Raw genomic sequence first — 22,779 nt, forward strand, 5'->3', positions numbered from 1 at the left:
AATTAATACTGACTCCGTTAGTTTTAACCTATTTAACTAGCTAAACATGAACGGTCAATCATCTATGGAATTTATTTTCAGTCCTCACTGAATAAATAGTTTAGTAGTTTAACATTTATTCATTTCTGTACTTAATATTTTACTCCCTCCAGACAGTTAATGTATTTTACTGGATTATTGTTTGTCTTATAAGTACAATATATAGGAAAACTTAAAATCAGTATCACCAGATACTTTCACATCAACTTATCCCAAGTTTTATCACTCATACTATTCCAAAAATTATTTGATCCCTTGATTTTTAAACTACATACTAAATTGTTTATCATGTTTACAAAAAGTTAAATTACAAATTTCCAAGGTGTTTTTCTATTCAGATTTTATTTTTTTATTATTTTCACTTCAATATACTTCAGAATCAAGACATTTAATCTTACTATATTCTATGAACGATTATTCTAAAGGTTTATTAGATGAAATTATTAATAGCTGATCATTGGATTGAAACTTAAATTATGTGACGGAATTATTTCAAAACAATATGGAGTTACTGCTACATGTTATCTAAATCTTTTTACATTTAGTATTATGATTTACTTTTCCAGGAAATAAGTTATTACACATAAATAAATGTAGTTGTTGTACTTACTTACTCAATTACTTATTCATCATTGAAAAACCATTCAAAAATGATTTAACCGAAGTACAACTAGGATTCTGTTGTTACTAGGCAATTTTTTATTTTCTATAGTTAAAAATTTATAAGAACTTCACATTTTTAACTCATTTCACGATCCGACCTAATAAGCTCAAATTCTGTGGTCTAGGATTCACCATGAATCTAATAGTTCATACTTTCTAATGTCAATAATATTTAATCGGCTACTTGTATTTTTAATAATAAATAGTATTCAGCACTATATCCGCCTCCAAAATGCCATGGTACGGTCGAGGATGGGGAGAGTCCGCTCTCTCTCTCACGAAATGCTCTCACATGGCCACGTGCATACAACCACTGCCATAGAAGTCCTACTCACTGCCTTCTCCAGGCGGGGGTGTTGTTTACAAAATTAAGAGGACAAAAAGCGAAAGTCCGACACTGGACACGGAGAGTTCACCTAGGGGAGTTGAAAAACCCTGAAATCAAACTAATAGTCACATGGGCTCCAGGATCCTAAGGGAAAAAGTGGCGAATGAAGCAATTATTGGACACTGGCTACCATAGGACTAGATCACCTTACGTTGCTTCACTGCCTTGTGGATCACATCGTTAGGTCGAAGACTTGGGGTATGGCCCCCTAAGAAAACCACCTGCTTCAGTCTAGGCACCCGGGCAGTATCACAGCCTACACAAATCAAATGAGATTTGTGTGGCACATATGTTTTCGGTGCCCCTTTGTACCAATATTTATGTGTTCAAATAAATATTAAAAAAATAATCATTATATCCAACTTGATTTTCCTCACAATATACAACTTTATTATATGTGTACACATATGTAGAAAATGATAACGACATAATATTTCAAAATCATTTCACCTGGCCTTGGGCAATAAATACTTGCATTTAAACAAAAACAATGTCCTTGTTCCAATACTATCTGTTGTCCAGGTTGAATTGTAATTATTTCTGTATTCACTTTACTATTGATATTTGTAATTGGTTCAAATAATAATTTTTCTTGTTGATTATTTAATGATTGTGACCATTCGGTTGAATTCAAATCAAGTCTTTTAAATGTATCTATAGTTTTTTCATTTGGATTGGATAACCAATTTTTCATATCAATATTTACTGAACATGTTTGATCACCTAAGAAAATGTATGCATAATTCATTTTTCATTTAATTGTTAGATTTTTCTAAATGTAAACTTTACTATGAATTGTAATCACTATAAAAACATAGTTTATTATTATGAAAATAAAAGTAGGATCTTTATCAAGAAGAGATTGAAAAGAAAATTCTAAGTTAGTTTACATCATAAACTCATATCGTTTGGAGAATTCGAGAAAACTAAAGAGTATTGAATAAATGTTATGTCTTAATCCGTATTTTTTCTCTCTTTCACTAGTACATGCCAACAACTTCACACTTGATTAAACACAAGACTTTCATATTTGAAATAAAAAAATATGGATCATTGAATTTCATATTAATTTTCTCAAGATTTTATATTCACCATGACAAGTGATAGATCTAAGTTGGGCTTTAAAAAGGGTTAAGAGGTTTGACAAGCCTTAGATTAAGTCAAAGCAGATGTCGAACTCTCGTTTACTATTCACGTCAGTTTATGACTAAAATTGTCATCAGACTAAGAGAATATTCTCAAATTATGATAGTAAGAAAATGATTCAATAAAATCAACACTGACAACTAAGGGTATTTATGATTACTTCAATAAACGATTCTCATCACATTGTATAAGAGTTGAAAGCCAAGTGGAATTTAAATGTTAATGATTGAATAATTCGTTGTAAGAATTTGATAAAATATTTTTTCACTTATATGTAACCACATTGATGTTATTATATTAGCATAAGCCAAAATAATGAAAACAGGATGCTAAATATCAAACACTATAATGTTGGTTATTCTATATGAAGGGAGGTAAAACCAGCAATTTGTTTAACTTTTGAGATTTACGAATGCAAAATCTTTCCCACAGGATATACATCTTTGGGGTTGTGAATCAGAATACAGAAACTAAGACTTGGGACCATATCTTTGAAGTCACTGGCCACAGATCTGACACATGTGAGGATGTTCAGATTTACAGATTGAGTTCGTTGAGACACTTGTCAATAAAGGTTGTAGACTTGACGTAATATGTCGTGAAGTCTGCTATAATGTGCATATTTACATTTATTCTATATTTTATTTTAAATCATGGGTTTTAGTACTAGTTACATTTCTTACTTCCTTATTTTCTTTCATGCTTATGAACTATGATTTATCATAATGTGTTCTACTGTGGTGAACGAAAACACAAGTGGGACAATCGAGTGTATTTGAATATAAAATTACAGAACAGCTTAATACAATATGAGAACCATACAGTAAATACTTCCATTTGCAAAATATCAATCAATCGTCTCAGATTTGATTGTTCCTTCGTTTCCGCACCAATCATTCTCTGTTCTCGTTCTTTTTTCAATCTCCTTAACCTTCTGCCGCCAGACATTTCACATGCGTTTGATGATACATACTACTTATATCTGTCGAATTCAGTAGCACACACCACAATACTATTACTTTCGGTTTCTTTCTTTGCATGTCATTAATTTTCTCGCAGTTAGATGATGCTTAGGTGTAACACCGGTAAACATAAATTTATAACAGGACCTACATTATTTACGAGTTACCAGATATTTTTATAAGTATTTAGATGAAAATAAGTGGTTAATTTAATGTCAAGTCTTATAACTATGAAACCTTAAACGTAAGTCAGCAGTGTTGCTTAGTACTTGTCGTTGTACAGAAGATACAAATGTTATTCTAACAGTCTTAATAAGATTCTTGGAAATAATCGACATTGTTTTTTTTAGTTTTCATGAAAGGTAATAATTATAAAATGTTAACATAATGCAAACTGGCAATTAGTCGTGTGACATGTGTTCGAATTCCACTGAAGGAATTAGTTCCCCAAAATTTGGAGGAGCATCTTGTTGGTGAGTGTCAGCTAGTACGCAAAAATGTTCATATTTTCTTAACAGCTACCTCCGACAACGTAAAATCACTCCCATATTATTAAGAACAGATTTTATGATAATACTGATAAGGTTATTATCGAAAGAAAATTTTAACGATAGGTAAGTTATCGTATGCATTGTAACATTTCAAGGAATATTGCTTATCTTTAATGTGATGTACAGAATATATCACGAAGTGTGAGCTTCAGTTCGATGCATAATTTGTGCATCTTTATAGGATAAATATTTCATTTCTGATAATTGTCGAAGGTCTCACGTTTTTTAATCCTTACAAAATGTGATATTGTGAAACTGAATTATGAATTGCGCTACCAACAAAATTTTGATGAATTAGAGTATTTGCTGATCATATGAAAAAAATCACTGACTTCAAATATTTATTTGTGGCTAGATTGAAGTTGCATCAATAAAATACGAAATATTTCTATATAGTCTATAAATTTTACAACCAAATTATTCCTTACCTCGACATCTAGGACAACAAAAAGGATCCCATATTATCATTTCATCTGAAGGGCAAGATAATTCTGATAATGGTGTACAATAATCGAAACAATTCCATCGGCCATTGACGCACTGACATTTTTGATCAACACAAATACCAGTAAGTGTAATCATTTCACCATGTGAATGCAAAGTATCGACACCTATCTTTAAACAGCTAGCGAATTCGAAAGTAATATCTTTCGATACTGGGATATAAAAAGAATAAAGAATAAAGTACTGTGTTAGAACAAAAAAACCACTAATTGATGACTTCTTACTTTCTTGTACTTCTAACTTGCTAACTTTTTCCCCTTGCATTTCACTTGTATAAATCAACGTTTATTTTAAAGCCTAAGATGTTATACTGTTTATATAATATTGTAAAAAGCTATAGAGTATCAATTTACGAAGGCTTTTATGTTTCTACTGTTGATGTTTACGATTTTATTTGGTCAATCTCTGATGGCACATGTACAAACCAAGTGGATGTATTGGTGTTGCCCATAGTTGCAGGTTTTTATTATTATCAATAATAATGTGAATCTGAAGATTATGAAGTACAGAATTAATTCATTATTTCGTACTTAAAACTGTTAAACAATCTTTGTTGTCACTATAAGAAATGATAAAAAGAGAGTACGTCTGTGGTGTATGCAACTTATGTCTGTCGACATAAGTAGTATGTAACACCGATTAGAAGCCAAAAACTTGGCAACAGAAGGCTATAAGTATCAACTCGAAGAAGACAGAAACGGAATTAGAAAGGAATTGCGAATCAGAGGAATCATACAGAATGTGAAAGACAGATGATGGATATCTGCAAATGAAGTATGGTTCTTGTATTTGACCAAGATACTCTGTAATTTGTACTAAAATACATTGATTGCTCTTACCCGTGTATTCGCTTATAACACGTCCAAATAAAAAAAATATAAGATAAAATATTTCTTACACTGTTCTCATGAAATAAAGCCAGATGAATAAATTTATTTATGTGAATATTGAATTGTTTGATCAGAAGAGTGAAAGTGAAATATTATTTTAAGGAGACAAACGTGAATATGGTAACTAAAAGTAAATCTAATGAAATGTTTATGATTCCTGATTTTATGCTCTTTTAACAATTTTCATATAGAACGATGATCTAGAGTTTCATGTCGATTACATCAGATCAGCTAACGTTAAATAGAGTGAATTGAGGTATTAATTCCCTCAAGTTAATGGTTACGTTCAAAACTAATCGATATAAGGGAGATTTTTTCAAGAATTTCAAACATCATGAAGCCTTCATAACCTTAAATCAAGCAAGAACAATGATTGAAAAATAAAATGAATCCACCATATTTAAAGGCTTCTCATCAGCTGCAAACGGCCCACATTTATAATAGGAATATTGTAAAAATGGTATTTGATAAGTCTTCTAATTGAACGCTAGATTCGGTTCCTAAGCTCTCCTAGTAACCCCCAGGCTAAATCTGCACAGAGAATTGAACACGAGAGAAAAGGCAGGAAATATGAAAGAAACGCTTTTTACTCCAAGGCTCGTTTATCTACAGAAAATCTATAGTATTTTAGATGGGCTTAGGTTTTCGGAAAATTCTGGAACGCTAATAAACATGGTGGCAGTATAGGTTATCATTCAATCAGAAACATGACGTGTGACTTTTCACTTTCTAGATGTTTCTGGCATAACTTATATTGAATGATGACTTGATAAGATGTTTCTCAGCATTTTCAGAGCGCTTTTTGTCTTTTTTCGAAGAATTTTCTGGACATTCCTAACAGTATTACATACCAAACGACTTAAGAAAGAAAGAGAAACAACATATTTAACAAATTAGTTAAGATTGATGGGTATTTATTTGTTGAAGATGAAATCATAAAAAGAGAAGTAGGGGGTGAAGTTGTAAGTGATAATAAGGAGACAATGAATAAAAACAAGTTGTTAATAAGTGATGATCAAAGCACCAATTTAACATAACATTAAAGTTAACTTCTTGAGTGAATATCACTGAGTGATGATCAAAGCACCGATTCGACATAACATTAAATTTAACTTCTTGAGTAAATGTCAGTGGGTTTCTTACTTTAAGTTATAATGAAGAAACAATGTAACTGACTAGAGTTAAAATAATGTGATTATTTTACTAGGTTTACCACACTTCTTTTTTGTATGTAAAGGTCAGGTCGAAAGCTTTTGGTAGCAGCGGTCTCTGAGAAACGGAGTGAAAATGGTGTATGTCGCCTGTTAATTTTTGTGAATACTTTTGAGACATCCACGTTTTGTCCGCTATCCATTAAATGTTCGGTGGTCGCATTTAATAGTTTTACTTCCTTTCAGACGCCACTTACGTGTAATATGTTTCTAAAATCTTGTAGATGCCCCTCTTTCAGTTTTTCCTATGTACTTGTCTCCACAGATACATGTAAATTCATAGATACATTTGGCGACGATCTCAGAAGGGTAATGATCCACTTTTGATTGATTTAAGGAACATCTGGTCGTATACGCGGAAAATAGATGAGTTGCATGAAAGCTTATTTTTAGCGCTGCTTTAATTTTTTTATCGATCCTGCCTGAAATCTCTTCCAATTCGAATGCAAGCCTAGTGAAGACAAGATTTCTGTTAACAGTCGTTTGTTTAGAACGTTCTGTAATTGTTTTTTCGTATTTTATAACAAAGTTTCTTGGATATTCATTTTTTGCAGGCTACTCTTCAATTTATGCTATTTTTTTTCGTATTCTTTTCGGTTGAAGATGTAACGTTCTACAGAAGATATATTGATGATACATTTATTGTTTGTAATTATATGATTCATGCCTAACAGTTGCACTATCAGTTATGGTTATGACATTTAAACGGATTCAATTGTTTGGTCACATACATTTTGATAAAGTGTCTTTGATTTAGTAATGTCAATTCATAACATTCACATATATACTAAATATTATAACGATAACCGATTTTTAACGGGACAAATATGATGGGTGGCCTTCAATGAAAATTTATTCGATAGCTGGATCGAAACCGAAATATTCGAAATTACAAATTTTCTTTACTTTAGCAAGAATTTAGGTTTTATTTCTATAGAGCTTCAGCTTTTTTATACAAAAGAAATATAATTGTCGGATTTGGAAGATCATACTAGGATAATTTAAAAACTATTATGATATTCTAGTTCATTGATACGTAAAACTTTTATTTATTGGCCTTTAAATAAGCATGAAATTAGTTTTCATTTATGTGAAAATTAAAGTCATATGTTCTACGTACCTGTTCCTTTACATATAGTATGACAGCATGGACCGGCAGGTTGACTATATTGACCAGGTAAACATACTGATGGACATTGATGAGGTTCACCAACACAATGTACATTTCCGTGCTGACATTTACATTTTACACATGGTACTTCAGCAGACATCCATATATCTTTATGCTGATAATAAGTATTAGTTACGGCGTAATAACAAGCTGAATAAAGAAACGAAATAAATAAAACATTACTATAATTTATGTCCGTTACAAGTAAATAGGTTTATGAGAAATTCCATAAATAATTTTATAACATACTACAGCACCTCTCCTGCACTCGCTTTTAAGTTCAATTTTGTCAAACCCTTCATTCACTTATTTAACAGTGTTATTCCATCAGTAGCAATTTTTATATCATGGTTTTACTATCATGTCTGTGTGAACGTGAGGGCTTATATATATATATATATATATATATATATATATATATATATATATATATATGCCCGCTCGCATCAGTATTTTTGCTCAAATTCTCTTGTTAGGCTTGTGGCTTAGTGATTTTTGCTATTCATTAATAAAATGTAGTTAGCGCTTCGTGTTGGCTTTTAAAATCCATACATTGTTGGGATTTCTCTAATAACAGTTGTCAGGGTGATTGATATATGAAGCTTTAGGGATTTTCTGGAAGATAATCCACTAATATCTATTCATGATACCCAGTAGGGTGGACATAATATCCTCAAACAAATCAGTTGAATCCAATAAAACTTTTGTTAGATTTTTTTGATTTTGTTTAAGGTTTTTATACCATGAATTATAGTTTGACAGTTTTAATTAATGAAAAAAATATGATATCATCTATACAACTGGAAGTAAGAAAACGTTTTAGTCGAATTATCTAATGAGTTGACAAAAAAAACAAACCGTTATATTTAATGTGAATTAATTCATTGATATGTGAACATTATTTGTTTAACTTAATCGTTAAAAGTACCTCTCGTAAATTAGTTGGATTTAAAATGTCAACAAATTAGTGATATTAATAGTTGAGATCATGAGTCAACTGAAGATAGACTACGATGGAAAATCTGGAAGCACTGGAAGGTCGTTTCGTCCCATTGTGGGACTCCTCAGCACATTAGTAATATTAGCATATTAGTAATTAGTACTAATTAATCTTCAGTCAGTTGTTTGGATTTAAATAATTATAGATTGTTTATAACGGTATTATTCATACAAATGTAATATTGTCAACATTCATTATATCTTAGACGTGCATAAATTTATGATGAACATTGTTTTTCTATAGTCTAAAAAGTAATAATCATATGATTTCATATAGTGAAATTAATTAAATACATTTTCATTGTCAACTGATGAACTGAAATTATAAGTTTGATTCTATTTACAGTAATGAATATGATCAACTGGAGTTTTAAACGAAGATAAAATGGTTTTTTATTATTGTTTAGATTTTACTAGATCTCCAACTGATATCAGTTTTTAGGGAAACTTACTTTCGAATGATGAAGTATCTACAAACACCTACATTAAAAAAATATTTACCTATTCTAACATGTATGATCATAACCATTTTTTAAATGTTTAGCGAAAGCAAAATAACTAGAATTTTCGGGTAATTTTATGTTTATTTAGTGAGTGAGTACTTATCTTTATTGAGAATTGGATTTTAGTCATATAAAGCTATCATATATGTCTTCTTTGAATACATCACTATAGCATGGTCTAATTTGTAGGATGCAAATATACGAATAAAGTAAAAGTTAGAGCCGGAAATGGAATTTTCGGTGAAAATTATTTTCATATTCAGCACTCACTCGCTACATGGATGGAAAATGCCGGGAAATGCTTGATATCACACATAATGAACACTTAAGAACGGATGTACTAAAGATTTACAGACATATATCCTATTTCAACGACATATATTCTATGAAAAAGTACGAATCTTGTAAGCTTATACTTGTAAAAGAAAGAAACCAATTTGATTTAAGTATGCATATGAATAAAGTAAATCTTCTTAATAAGTAGTTAGAAACTAATTACTTAGCTTACTGTCTCGATCATTTATATTTTTAATAAAAAATCCAAAGGCTGTACTATTTTCTAGAGCTAAGAAAATATGGAATCTCACATACATCACAAAACCGCAACCCAGTAGGAGACTATAGTTTTATCTGTATTTATTATTTTAATCATGAGCATGTTTTTACATGAAGTGGTTAATACAGAAGATTTTGAAAATTGAACAAGGTTAAGGAGACTAAAACAAAATACCAATTGAAGAAGAGTGTAATATCTATTGTTTCGCTATGATTACTCACTTGAAGTTTAGTTATATAGATAAGTTAAGAAGAAACAAATGTAAGTATTGTTATATTTTGCTTTAAGTAAATTAGTTTATCGTTTGTTTTTTAAGTATGTAACATTTTATGATCATATCAAGTGTAAACATATAGTCCCAGAGTGAACATCAACTCTGAGATGCAGATACATTCAGCTGACGAGTCCCAAACAGGACGAAACGCGCGTCCTGGACTCCACTGCTAGCCACTATCCATCTTTGCTTATAATGCTTGTAAATTAAGGCAGTATCGAGGCATGCGCACAGTATGCACATACGCCAATAAGAGACTGATCAATTTCAGTCTTAAAACATCAATGGGAAGATTCAAGTAAAACAATACCAAGTGAATATAGCATAAGTGATAAACTTTATGTAAATTGTATAGTTTATTTATGAAGCTTTCTGTATTTCCTGTAACACGTTTCAACAGGTACATAGAATATAAATTTAATCGTAATTTATTGAAGTTCAATGAACTCTGATTATACTCTTTATTTTACTAATTTAACGATAACGCTGTATCTGCAAGATATGAAAACTTCAAGTTTGACCGTAAAACTTTTAAGGTCGTTAATAATAAAAAATGTAATATGATGTAATTCAGAAACTAAGTACTCAGTCATATCCATAAATTTGTGATATACATTTTTTTATGAATCAGAAATAGTAATTTTATATAACTGTAGAACGAGGACTGGATTTGAATCATTGTGTTTAAAAGTCATGAGCATAACCACTAATATATCGATGTACTTTATAAGACTAGAAGCTAACCAAGTGTTTACTGGTGCTTTTTATGTTGTAAATGACGCATTGATCTATAATTAGTCACAATGTGAATAACTCTTAATACAACGAAATTTCAATATACTGTATGTGTTTCTTTATCAATAGTTTTTTGCGAGTTTGTGGATCTAAATCAAACATGGGACAAGATAAAACATCGTTTCCATATGCTTTGAACTATTTACTTGGATATGTAGGCGTTATATATAGTTTTCTCTTCAATATACTAACAGCAATTTTAACTAAACCCGAAAGTAGTAATCTTAGTTTTATTATCTTTTCAAGTATATGGACACAAAGCACGTGGTATGATAAGTTTGCTTGATGTTAAAAAAGAAAAAAAACTGAAGGAGACATAATGAAATTGTATTATTTCAATTTGTTAATTGATCTAATAATTGTCAGTAGGAATTTTACAACTACACTAAATTTAACTGTGTAGTTACATTATATTTTCATTTGAAAACTAGCAAAATATTGGAAACATGACATTCGGATTGATCTGTAGTTAATATACTTATCAACAGACATCCAGTCTATAAAATATAAAGTCAATTAATTACGTAGTTAGGTTAATAAGTAGTCGATAAGAATGAAAAGTCATATGATAATCACAGGTTTTATATAAAGACAGGTAATCACAAACAAATTCATCAGAACGAATTGGTTTAAAGCTTGTGGAATAATTTTGAAAAAGATTAACTTTGTTCAATGTCGTGTAGTGTATACTACTTATGTTTGCAAATATAAGTAGTATGTAACACTAGTCAGAAGTGGAACATCTGCGACCAGAAAGTTTAGAAGACAGGAATGAAGAGAAAGTAGAAAACTACAAGCATTCAAGATAACAACAAGAATTAAGGAACGATGACGCTTGTATGAGACAATTCGAAGAAGATGTGCAACTGATGTACTTGATGTATGATTTTCACATTTTGCTAAATTACTGTGTATTGTTTATTTAAATCTTCCTATTGATATTTAGGACTGTACTTTATCAGTCTTTTATTGGCATATGTGCATCCTGTGCAGATTGCCCCAATATTACATTAAGTCACAAGCATTATAAATAAATTAGTTTTCTCCACCTGGATGTTCGTTTATCATAATAGGTGTGCTGAACATATTCCGTAGGATAACTTTAACAATAAAATCAAAATTTAGAATGATAATGATTGATTTCTACTTATCTCTTTGCAAATCAATACAGAATCTACATATCAGTGTCTGCCTGTTATATCTATATTATGTTTACAGATATTTGTGCTAGCTATTCTAAAATCAATAGTGATAATCTAATTTATCTAAAATTTCCATTAATTCTTAATTTTAGTTTAGCGTTAAATTTTGATTGGCAAGCATTATAATATTTGTAAATACTCTATGACAATAAAACATGAAGGGTCAATAAAATCTTACACACTATGCATCTTTTCGTATTCTTTTTATCATCATTATAAAGATTATATTGTTAATTATATACCTTATACAATATATTTGTAACCAATTTAGTATAGTATATTTTAATGCATAATTGACAAGTTGAATATTAGTTTATTCATGCTGAAAATGAATAATAATATTGAGAATGAATTATGAATTAAAGATGTTTGTGAAAAGTATTCAATTAAATAAAGAAATTATTATAACACTGTTAGTTTAATTAAAATTAAAACAGTATATCGCATATGACAACATATAAATTGATATCACTTAATATTTTGTGTACGTTACAAGCCGTGGCCAGTGGAGTTCAACCGTGTCTGTTGTAGAAATAGTTACTGACTGAAAATAATGGTGGATGGTGATGCAATTTCGTGATTTGGTTGAAGTTAGACATTAACACCACTGGATGCCAGCTCAGTGGTTTAGAGGTTAAGCGTTCGCATGTGTGGCCGATAGGTCCTGGGTTCGAATCGCACAAGTGGGATCGTGGATGTACACTGCTGAGTAGTCCCATACTATGACGAACTGGCCGTCCAGTGCTTCCAGGTTTTTCATGGTGGTCTGGCTTTAATTGAATCATCAATTCAACTATTAAAAAAGTAACATCATTTGTTAAACGTTTATAAAATTATTTGCTGATGTTAGTTGAGTCGTGCAAGTTATGAATATCACTTAACGTAATTAATAAATCAGGTAAATTTATGACGAGACGATTTGTAAGAACTCCAACTATTATTTAACAGTTGAATTATTTGTTTTTAATCCTTAACTCATCGATTCGAACTTAGTTTCTTTTTTGGGGGTTTGAGTGATCTAGTAGTATCACTATCTATCTTACATGAAGTATGCATTAAAACTGAATACAAGGCAATATACTTGGATATTAAGTTACATCAATCAATCACTTCTATTACACCACTAATATTTAGTTGACAAAATAATGAGTTAAACATATTATAGTGACCATTCCACGTAAAATTATAGTAATTCTTACTTCATCCATTCACATAATTTTGAAGAATTAAACAATTGTAAATAAGATACCAGAAAAGTTTAACATTTATGTTGAAAATGCCTTTCAACTTTGAAACAGAATAGAAAATTTCAGTCTAACGCTTCAAAAGATAAATCTGACATACCCTATTATTAAAAGCATTCAAATAATATTTGAGAACGAAGTGGTGTTATACTTGCTATTATTCTTCATCATTGTCAAACATATTATCACTAAATGATAGAAAAAGAAGTTTTAATTCATATGGCGCTTTAAATAAATTATATAATGAAGTATTCAGATATATTAGTTAACATCTGGATATTAGGACGTAATATTTCTTATCAGTGATAAAATAGTATATGATATATACTGTATAGATGTCCATGAAACATGCAAGTAAGGTTCGAATACGAAACTAGGTATTAAAAGTGACTAAGATTATATTTTATAAGTTTGCACAGCATACTAGTCTATTGAGTTAGACTCTGACTACCTGTTTTCAGTTTTATCCTGCACTAGTATTTATCGGTGATTGTTTCAATAAGTTACATGCAAAAAAGCTGTTATGACTTCATTACTTACTTACGCCTGTTACTCCCAGTGAAGCATAGGCCGCCGACCAGAATTCTCTTACCCACTCTGTCTTGGGCCTTCCTTTCTAGTTCATTCTTCTCATATCTATCTCCATTTTTCGACGTAATATATTCTTTGGTCTTTCTCTTCTCCTTTGGCCTTGAGGGTTCCAGATGGGGGCTTGCCTTGTGACGCAGTCGAGTGCTTTCCTCAATGTGTGCCCTGTCCGCCTCCATCGCTTCTTCCTGATTTCTTCCCCCGCTGTGATCCGGTTTGTTCTCTCCCACAGTAGGTTTTAATGGTGTAATGGTCATGGATTATCGTGTCGTTGACATTTATAATTGATTTCAAAATATCACTTGTTTTTATGGAATTTTATCAAAAATAATGAATGTTTTATAGTTTAATACTTAGTTCATCAACAGTATTTAATGGAAGTACTTTTATTTATCACAAACTACATATACATTTTTAAAAAAACTTGTTTGTAGTAAAATATTTTAGTTACTAAGTTGATATTTACATAACTAAACACTATTTTTATTGATTAGTCATAGTATATCAGATTGTGATATATTTACATTAATGAATCAATAGAAAAATGACAAACACCAACTATACAGAGAACAATCAGTTTGAAGAAAAAATGAAAAACACACACACAACCGATTCAGTGTATTTCGAGCATAATTTCCCATCATGGACAGATGTCAGATAAAAAACCCCTGTAAATCCAGGGAATAGGTTATTCTCAGGGACTCATCAATATGACTGATTAAGATCACTGAGTAATAATAAAATGGTTCTAATTATAAACATTGGTCTATTCGCAATGTAAAGTAGATATCAACTAGGTATCAGCATCATACTTGATATTAGTGGTCTTGAAATTCCGATACTAGGACGAAATATCTCCGTAATTTTCAGTGATTCCTTAAATGATACCACTTCATAATGAATAATATTATCCAATTGATCAATAGTCACAAAATATCATTCAAAGTGCATTGTACTTAGTTATACTGCCTTACTTACAGTCAATAATAGTTATTAAAGGTTGCCAATAAATGTTTATTAAAAATTTATAATGATACAGTAAACAGATTTATAAATAGATACGTTAATTAAAAGAACCAACAAGTAGTAGATATGTATTGAAAATCTATGAGAATTACGAATGAATAATGTTAGCAACAGTTCATGAGAATGTTTTACTTGTTGTTCATAGTTAATTTTAAAATTTTACTGGAATCGTGAGACGATCAATGTTAGACCACCATTGAAAAACTGGAAGCACAAGACGGCCGTTTCATTCTAGTATGAGACTTTCCAATAGTGTTCATTCACAATCCTGCACGTAAGACTTGAATTCAAGACATTCAGTCTCTTGCGCAAGAACATTGAGCTGGTGTCTAACAGTGTTAGTGGAAGAAGGTCGCGCAATCGCTCGGATTGATTGAAATCAGGCGATAACACCGTTGGATACCAGCTTAGTGTTCTAGAGGTTAAGCGTTCGCGCACGAGACCGAAGGTCGTGGATTCGAGTCAAATGTGAAGGACTGTAAATGGGCACTGCTGAGGAATCACATTTTAGGACAAGACGGCCATCTAATGCTTCAAGTTTTTAATAGTGGTCCAAAATTTATCAGTTCATGAATTCATTGATGGGATTAATCGCAAAATTTTACACATTGCCAACAGCATATTGACGAGTAAGAACGCTAAAAGAAGATAGATTTTTTTTAGTAGGAGTCATGTACGAGTTGTAATTTTATGTTTACTTGGAAATCTAATTTATTTAGATGTAAACTAAAACCTTTAAAAAAACCCCTCATGTTTCACAATTACATCAAAGAAATGAAACATGAATATTGCCAAAAAACACATATGGACAAATATAGTTCAATATCATAATAATCGTAAATTCCAATTTTCATATTTAGTTTCAAATAAAAAAGCAATTGTATCAATTGAAAATGATGTTAATGAAGAATTTAAAAAAAAAAAGCACAAAATGATATTGACTGGATAATTGTGAAGGCTGCTAATTATCTGATAGAAGTGCTATTAAACAAGGTTCATAAATTAGTAGTATTAAAGAAATGATGAAAATTTCTTATTTCATATAAAAATGATCAAAAAATCGGATGTATGTTTTGAAAGTATTTGTCTCATAATGATATTTGTGTAGTAATTATTTCACTTTATTAAAATGTACAGAAAAAAAGTTGAAACACGTTCCGATGAATACACTTTGATGTACAATCTAAGAATACACAGAAGAATGTTAGTCTAGTTAAAATAAATATAGGAATGTTAAATGTCTTTATCATTTCATTTAACGATCATTTTGGTTGCTTTTATGATAGAAACGTGACTTTTTGACTCAGACATTATACTATGGAAAGTTGGATTTACTTCAAATTCTTTCGCTGAGATTTTACAAATACATTCTTCCTCTTTAATGACTATAGAAAGTTGGTTTGTTTAGCTTATAAGTTTAATAATTACAATAGAAAATACTTGTTAACATGTATCACATCATCATATTGATGAATTCATTCGCATGGATACAATTATAATAAATGACTAAGACTCAAATAACAAACATAGTTTTATGTATCATTTCAATTTGAGTCAGAGAAGCACGGTACTATAAGACTTTCCATAAAGTGGGATAATAAAATGATGTAATTGGCTCATGAAATTCGTAACACTTATTGCCAACTTAACCATTATAATGAATCTAGATAGTATAACTTGACATGCTGTATTTTTAATTTAAATATAGCTTAGACTGTCATCAAATAATGAATCCTTAACAGTTAGGTCTATATCACTGATTTATTTTGAATTAGTATTTCTCAACTCCACTTACCAACAACTTACACAGAATCAAGCTGAAGAGTTGGGAACTTATGACCTAAACGACGGTATTTGTTTATTAGGATGGTATATAAGGATTTATGTATTTTTTAGATATACTTATCGTGATTCGTTCATGAGGTCATTGAAAGTTGGTCTGAGCCATGTTAATATTTAACTCCGCCCGTAGCTTTTTTAGGGTTACATCCGGTCTCAAGTCTGGGTAGAGAAGGAAGGTTGGGTATGGGTCAACAACCCTATCCCATAGAACACAACCTTCCTAAAAAAACGTTAACGATATGTTAATATTTGTAGACCACCTGGTTGTAGTCCACGTGGTTATCGTAGCCAATGGTTCAAGACTTTGAATGACATGGCTAAAAATTATTTGCAATGGCGCAGGTGCATACATTCTAAGTCTTGTTTTAAATTCCGAGCCTCTGAGACCCTCGCAGTGTTCTTTGTTTTTACTCACTTATATTTTTCTTTCGTATCGTATCTTCGATACCTAGTGTTTTCTATCACCACGGATAATTTTACTACCTCCGCCATTCTGAAATTAGTCCTGACAATTTCATCTACCTTTGCTACTAGGGTGTGGCAACTTGGACTGATGTAAATGCGTACCAGGTTCTACTTTGTAGCTGGCTGATCGTCATGATGTATTATAGAGTTTGTTCAATTTTAGACAAAACATTGGTTTATCAGAATGTACTTTTTAAAGATTATATATATATATATATATATATATATATGATGTGACAGAACTTGTTTATATCACACTTACATGTATATAAACACTGTACTGTTTAGATAAAGTCAAGTCGTCATTAAGTAAACTATGTAAAAATAGAATTATCTTGAAATGTGGGACGAAGTAATAATATTTTAAGATTTTTCTATGGACATTTTCAACCTTTTGAGTATGAATTTCTGTATTAAACGTTTTATAAAATGATAGTTTATATAAAAATATTAAAGTTTATAAAATAAAACATGAATAAATATATACCAGCACATGAGATGATAACCATTTAGTCAGGTACGATCTATAGTTGGTTACTCAAGTGATTTTATTTTAAATGATTTTGTATTTTCTAAGTATGTACTCCATGGTAAGTATTGGTATCTTCTGAAAGTCAGTCTCCGTATGTTCTAACAGTCCCACTTTGATCAAATAACTGTTTATAACTGTAAAAGATTATTCGGTATCCGTTGTGGTTAATAAGATATATTACATAAAATACACTTTCTTTTTTTTGTGTATGGCAATCAGAATGATGAATAGTGAAACAAAAACGATGACTACTTATTTTGTATTGCATTCTTGCGAAAATAAATAAAATTTGAATACTGGTTTGAATACTGACTGAACAAGTGAGTGATTTCAGAGAGAATGGAACGATTTTTATAGGGAGTTCGAACTGTCGAAGAAACTCAGACTACGAAGAAAAAGCTATTTGATAACCTGTGTCTAATTTCTGTTCAATAAATATGCAAAACAATATTTGAATTCTCTTTATTGACTCATGAGATAACTCTCATGAAATTTGCAGAAAGACAACAGATTCAAGAAAGCTACTCTTTAAGTGAGTTAAGAGTTTCCTTAAACAGCCTGAAGAATTAAAGGGTGAAACAAGGTGAGGGTGACCACCAACCTTCTTTGTTGATTAAAAAAATCATACATCTGCTTTTTCTTATCCTTTTTAATCTCTTATTCATTGTCAAATCGATTACTGATAAAGTAGATTCAGAAATGACTACCTGTTTATATGATTTTTAACAAAACATTAAGGATTGATTTAGATAATAAACGATGAGATCACAATTTATGGACGACCTTTGACCGAAGCTAAAAAGACCTTGAGGATGTCCACCTACATACTATGGCTAAATGAAGGTAATAAACCAACGTGAAGAATTACGAATAATATTTACTATTGATAGTTGAGGTTAGGAATCAGATATGGGGTTTTCATCACGAACTGACATTAGCTATAATGTCAAAACTCTATTTAACCAAGTGGATGAGTAAATTTCTCACCAAAATTCAACACTTGTTATCGTAACTCTGATTGATTCGTCCATAAATTATAGTCTCACCTAATAAACGACATATTAGCTGAACATTTTGATTTATACTGATCTCTATGTATATTTCAAACAAAAGAAACTTAAGTAAAATAATTGCATTATTATAATTAAAGATCCATTTACATTCAACAACAAAAAAATTAATCTTCAATAAATTGTATATAATAAAATTTCTATGATTATAGTTTGACTATTCAGTGGACAGATTTTCTATATAATTAAACGTGAATCTTATTATGATTAAAGTATATATGTATAAATAGATTTCTGAATACAATATATTTCATTGTATATCTATTTCTATGCAATATTTTATAGTAAATTAACTAAGTACCATAAAGATATTACTGATAACCATATGTTATCAATAAATCTACGAATATATAATCATATATATATATATATTCTGGCTTATCTCAGAAAAAAATAGTTACCAAATAGTTTATATGAGTAGGCGTAACTCTCTCTCTCTATATATATATATATATATATATATATATGTTAATGCATGTTTCTATATAAACAAACTAATGTATATTAATCTATGTATCCATTGTAATTTCTTTCTTTTTAAAAAGGGTAGTTCATTAAATTTAATTAAATTGCATTTATATATTCATAATAATAATAATAATAATAATAATAATAATAATAATGAATAATACATAAATGTGATTCTAATTCTTAACCGAAATATAATATAAGTCAATATTATTTAGATAATTAGTTTTCTTTGTACAACAACAACAAAACGTATCAACCTTATGAATAACTAAGTCAATTATTCGTAAATACTATTGAAGACATGCCAAAATGAAAAAAAGACTATTATTATTAATGATGAATCATTTGTATATATCTATATATATACCAGTTTAATTATTCTTTTTCATATGATAAAATGGATTTTTTATTTGTATAGAAAAAAAACACAACTAAATTTTAAATGAAAAATATTTTCTTTTTTTTTTTACTTTATCTCTCTATAAACATTAACTCAATTAACAGATGTTATTTCCCTTTTTTCTTTTCTTTTTTTCTCGCAAAATCGTTTCTTCACAGTAATTTTTAAAAGAAAAATCTAATATTGTACAGTATTATATTTGTAATTCATGTTGAAACTGTTAATATTAATTGAATATTGAATAGTAATTACATATCATATTTAATAATAATGATTAAATTTTATTGATCAAGTTAGGATATTATCATCTATATAGATAAATAATTAAATTAAATTAATTCATGTATTTGTAATATTCTAATAGGTAGAAAAAATTTTTCCGATGTTTCGTGACTTAATATAAGTCACTTCTTCGGAAAAATAAATAATCAATCTAAAATTCATCTAACTTTAAATAACACAAAAAAGCAACACAAGAATAGTATCAATTTATTCGAAATTAATTAAGCTATTAAACATTATTTTAATGTTAAATGTCGACAATTAATTTAATGACCACAATTAAACTTTCTAACAGATTACATTTGATTATTTATTCATTCAAAGTTCATTATGTTTCTTTCTTCTTGGTATTATTATTATAACTCCTATCATTTATTTTTGTATAGCTTCATTAACATTTCGTTTTTCATTGTTATTATTATGCCCCCAAATGCCCTGGTATGGCCGAGAGTCGGGAAAGTCCGCTATTCCTCACGAAATGCTCTCACATGGCCACGCATATATAGCCTCTGCCAGGAAAGTTCTACTCACTACCTTCTTGAGGCGAGGGTGTTGTTTACAAAATTAAGAGAACGAAAAGTGAATATCCGACGCTTTAACCGGGTTGGTGGACATGGTGAGTTCACTCAGGGGAGTTGGAAAATCCTGATTCCATAACAGTGGTGCACATGGGCTCCAGGATCCTCAGAGAACAGATGGCATATAAACCAATTATTGGACACCGGCTACCATGAGACTGCATCTAACGTTGCTCCACTGCCTTATGGATTAGACCTTTATGTCAAAAGCTTGGGGTAAGGCCTCCTAAGAAAACCAACTGCTTCGGTTTGAGCACCGAGGCAGTATCCCAGCCCTCGGACAAATCGAATGACTTATGTGGCACATATCTATTTGGTGCTTTCTTGTACTGAGGTTTATGTATTTAAATAAATAAATAATAAATAAATTATTATTATGCATGATAAAATGATGTATTATTCTGTTAGGTTTGAAATTTTCAGATTAGAGGCTAATATAAACAAGACGTAAGATTACTTACAGACAATACATTTTGCTTATTATTATTATTATTATTGCGTTTGATATATATTTTTTGATTAAAATATTCTATATTTAAATAAACAAATAATCTAACTTTCATTATGATATATCACAGTTTAATGTAAGTTATAAAGGTGAGGGAAAATTAGGTACCTACTGTTTAAAATAACAGGAAATAGAAACAGTAAACTAATTGTTATGTACATATGAATAAAGCAATAGTTCTAAATGCATCTGTAAATGGATTTGTTTTTTTAATTTATTTATAGTTTAATGTAAAAATTCTAAAGTGTAATGATAAATTGAATACCTATGGATATTTACTGCAAAACAGTTAAAAATATCAAATCAGTAAAAGTATAAGGGTATACAAAGTCAGAGAAATAATTAAAGTTATTCACCTTAATTGCGAGTAATTTAACTGAAATCTCTTGCTAGCTAGGTGATATAATAAGCATTGTTTTAATTAATTAAAGTCTAAACGAGTTAAAGAGTTAGGTTTTACCATACAGCTCCAATATTTAATCACGTTTATTTTTACTGTTAATATTTGTAAATATGCACGTTAATTTACTCAGGAAAAGACTCTACTACTGAGCAGTTTTGTCTTCTGATATCCTTACAACTAGAAGCGTATATCAATAAGTCGGTTTGGTGAGTGGTAATCGTTTGTACATATTGCATCCTTGAGTGTAATCTATTGATCAGGAATTCTCCTTTCTTATTTCAACAGGCAAATCTATATGTTGTATCCTGGTGAAGATTAAATTATGGGTAACTTCTATGAGCCATTAATAGACTAATATTATACATTAATTCTTATTTCATAACTATTGAGTAACTAGATTAGGTATATTTATAATCCTCTTATTATAAGCATTATTTTGATCTATAGACTATTATTATACAACTCAATATTATCAAGTTATACCCAGTTTATTTATCACAGTGTCTCACAATCACAGTCACTTTGCTGCTTGATTTTGTACAAATGTTATTTCCTACTTTATGGTACGGTGTGGTCTGGTTTGCTTGTAATTAAACCAAGTGTGTCTGAAATAAGTGATCCACGTGGTGGGAACTGTTATTTGCGTCCTGGACTCAGCAGGCAGGGCTAGCCAGGGAAAAGAACCAACAACGACGCTAGGCTTTTCATACTGGTCGGCACATCATTGGTTTGGCACAGTGATAACATTGTGTAAGTGATATTCTGCTTGGTTACCTTACCACGTGATAAATTAACCGACCAAAAGTCACAACAATATATATATATATATATATATATATATATAATTAGTCTCAATTACAAATTTCGACAGGCCGACTCTGATTTCATATTACTTTATCAAAGTATGTATGCTAATTATATTTAGATGTTCAAATCGTAATATCATTGCTTTGCTCAATCTAAAATTTACAATAGATTGGTAGATTCATATCTGTTTGGATGTACTTTAAATATTACATTAAAGTATTTGTTTATGCATAGGATTTTAACTTTTATGACTGATATCAACAACGGGAACATTTTCATGTAATCTTATTTGAAATTAGTTTATAAGTAATTTGCTGCAATTTTATTATTAATTTTACAAGTAGCTAAGAATGAGAAGTACAGTATACTTTGATGAATGTATTAAATGTTTACTTTTCATTAATTTTCCTTCACATGGTTACAAGATTATTATTATACTGAAGATATCTGATGTAAGCAGTTTAACTAATTACTTTTCCTAGCATAAAAAACGTCCAAAATGCAACTATAAATTTGAAATCATCATGACAATGTTTTGAATGAAATGACAACCCATATATTTTTATCACTAAGACTTTTAGCATTTATTCAGACATAGATTTATTTTGTTTGATCGCGTTATATAGATAATAGTGACATAATAAATGATATTTATTATCCACCAACGTTTTAAGTTAGTCCACACCAAGTAGATGTTTTCAATAAGATT

At 29.9% G+C, this 22,779-nt stretch overlaps 1 protein-coding gene across 2 annotated transcripts in view; it reads right to left on the bottom strand.

Moving 5' to 3' along the window:
• The window catches only part of WC2_10 (blue light receptor), a gene marked incomplete at its 3' end in the record, with an annotated part of 60,517 nt that overhangs the window by 8,073 nt on the left and 29,665 nt on the right, over window positions 1-22,779 (bottom strand). Inside the window, exons 2-4 of one of the 2 annotated variants that reach the window (XM_051215400.1) lie at window positions 7,475-7,675; window positions 4,178-4,405; window positions 1,541-1,813 (exon numbers count right to left, since the gene is read on the bottom strand). In XM_051215400.1, coding sequence (XP_051073669.1) covers window positions 1,541-1,813; window positions 4,178-4,405; window positions 7,475-7,675 — 702 coding nt within the window. Of the gene's footprint in view, window positions 1-1,540; window positions 1,814-4,177; window positions 4,406-7,474; window positions 7,902-22,779 lie in introns of those variants that run through there. The other variant, XM_012942815.3, reaches the window with a different exon arrangement.

This window comes from Schistosoma haematobium, chromosome 1 (assembly GCF_000699445.3).
Source record: "Schistosoma haematobium chromosome 1, whole genome shotgun sequence".
Taxonomy (NCBI): Eukaryota; Metazoa; Platyhelminthes; class Trematoda; order Strigeidida; family Schistosomatidae; genus Schistosoma; species Schistosoma haematobium.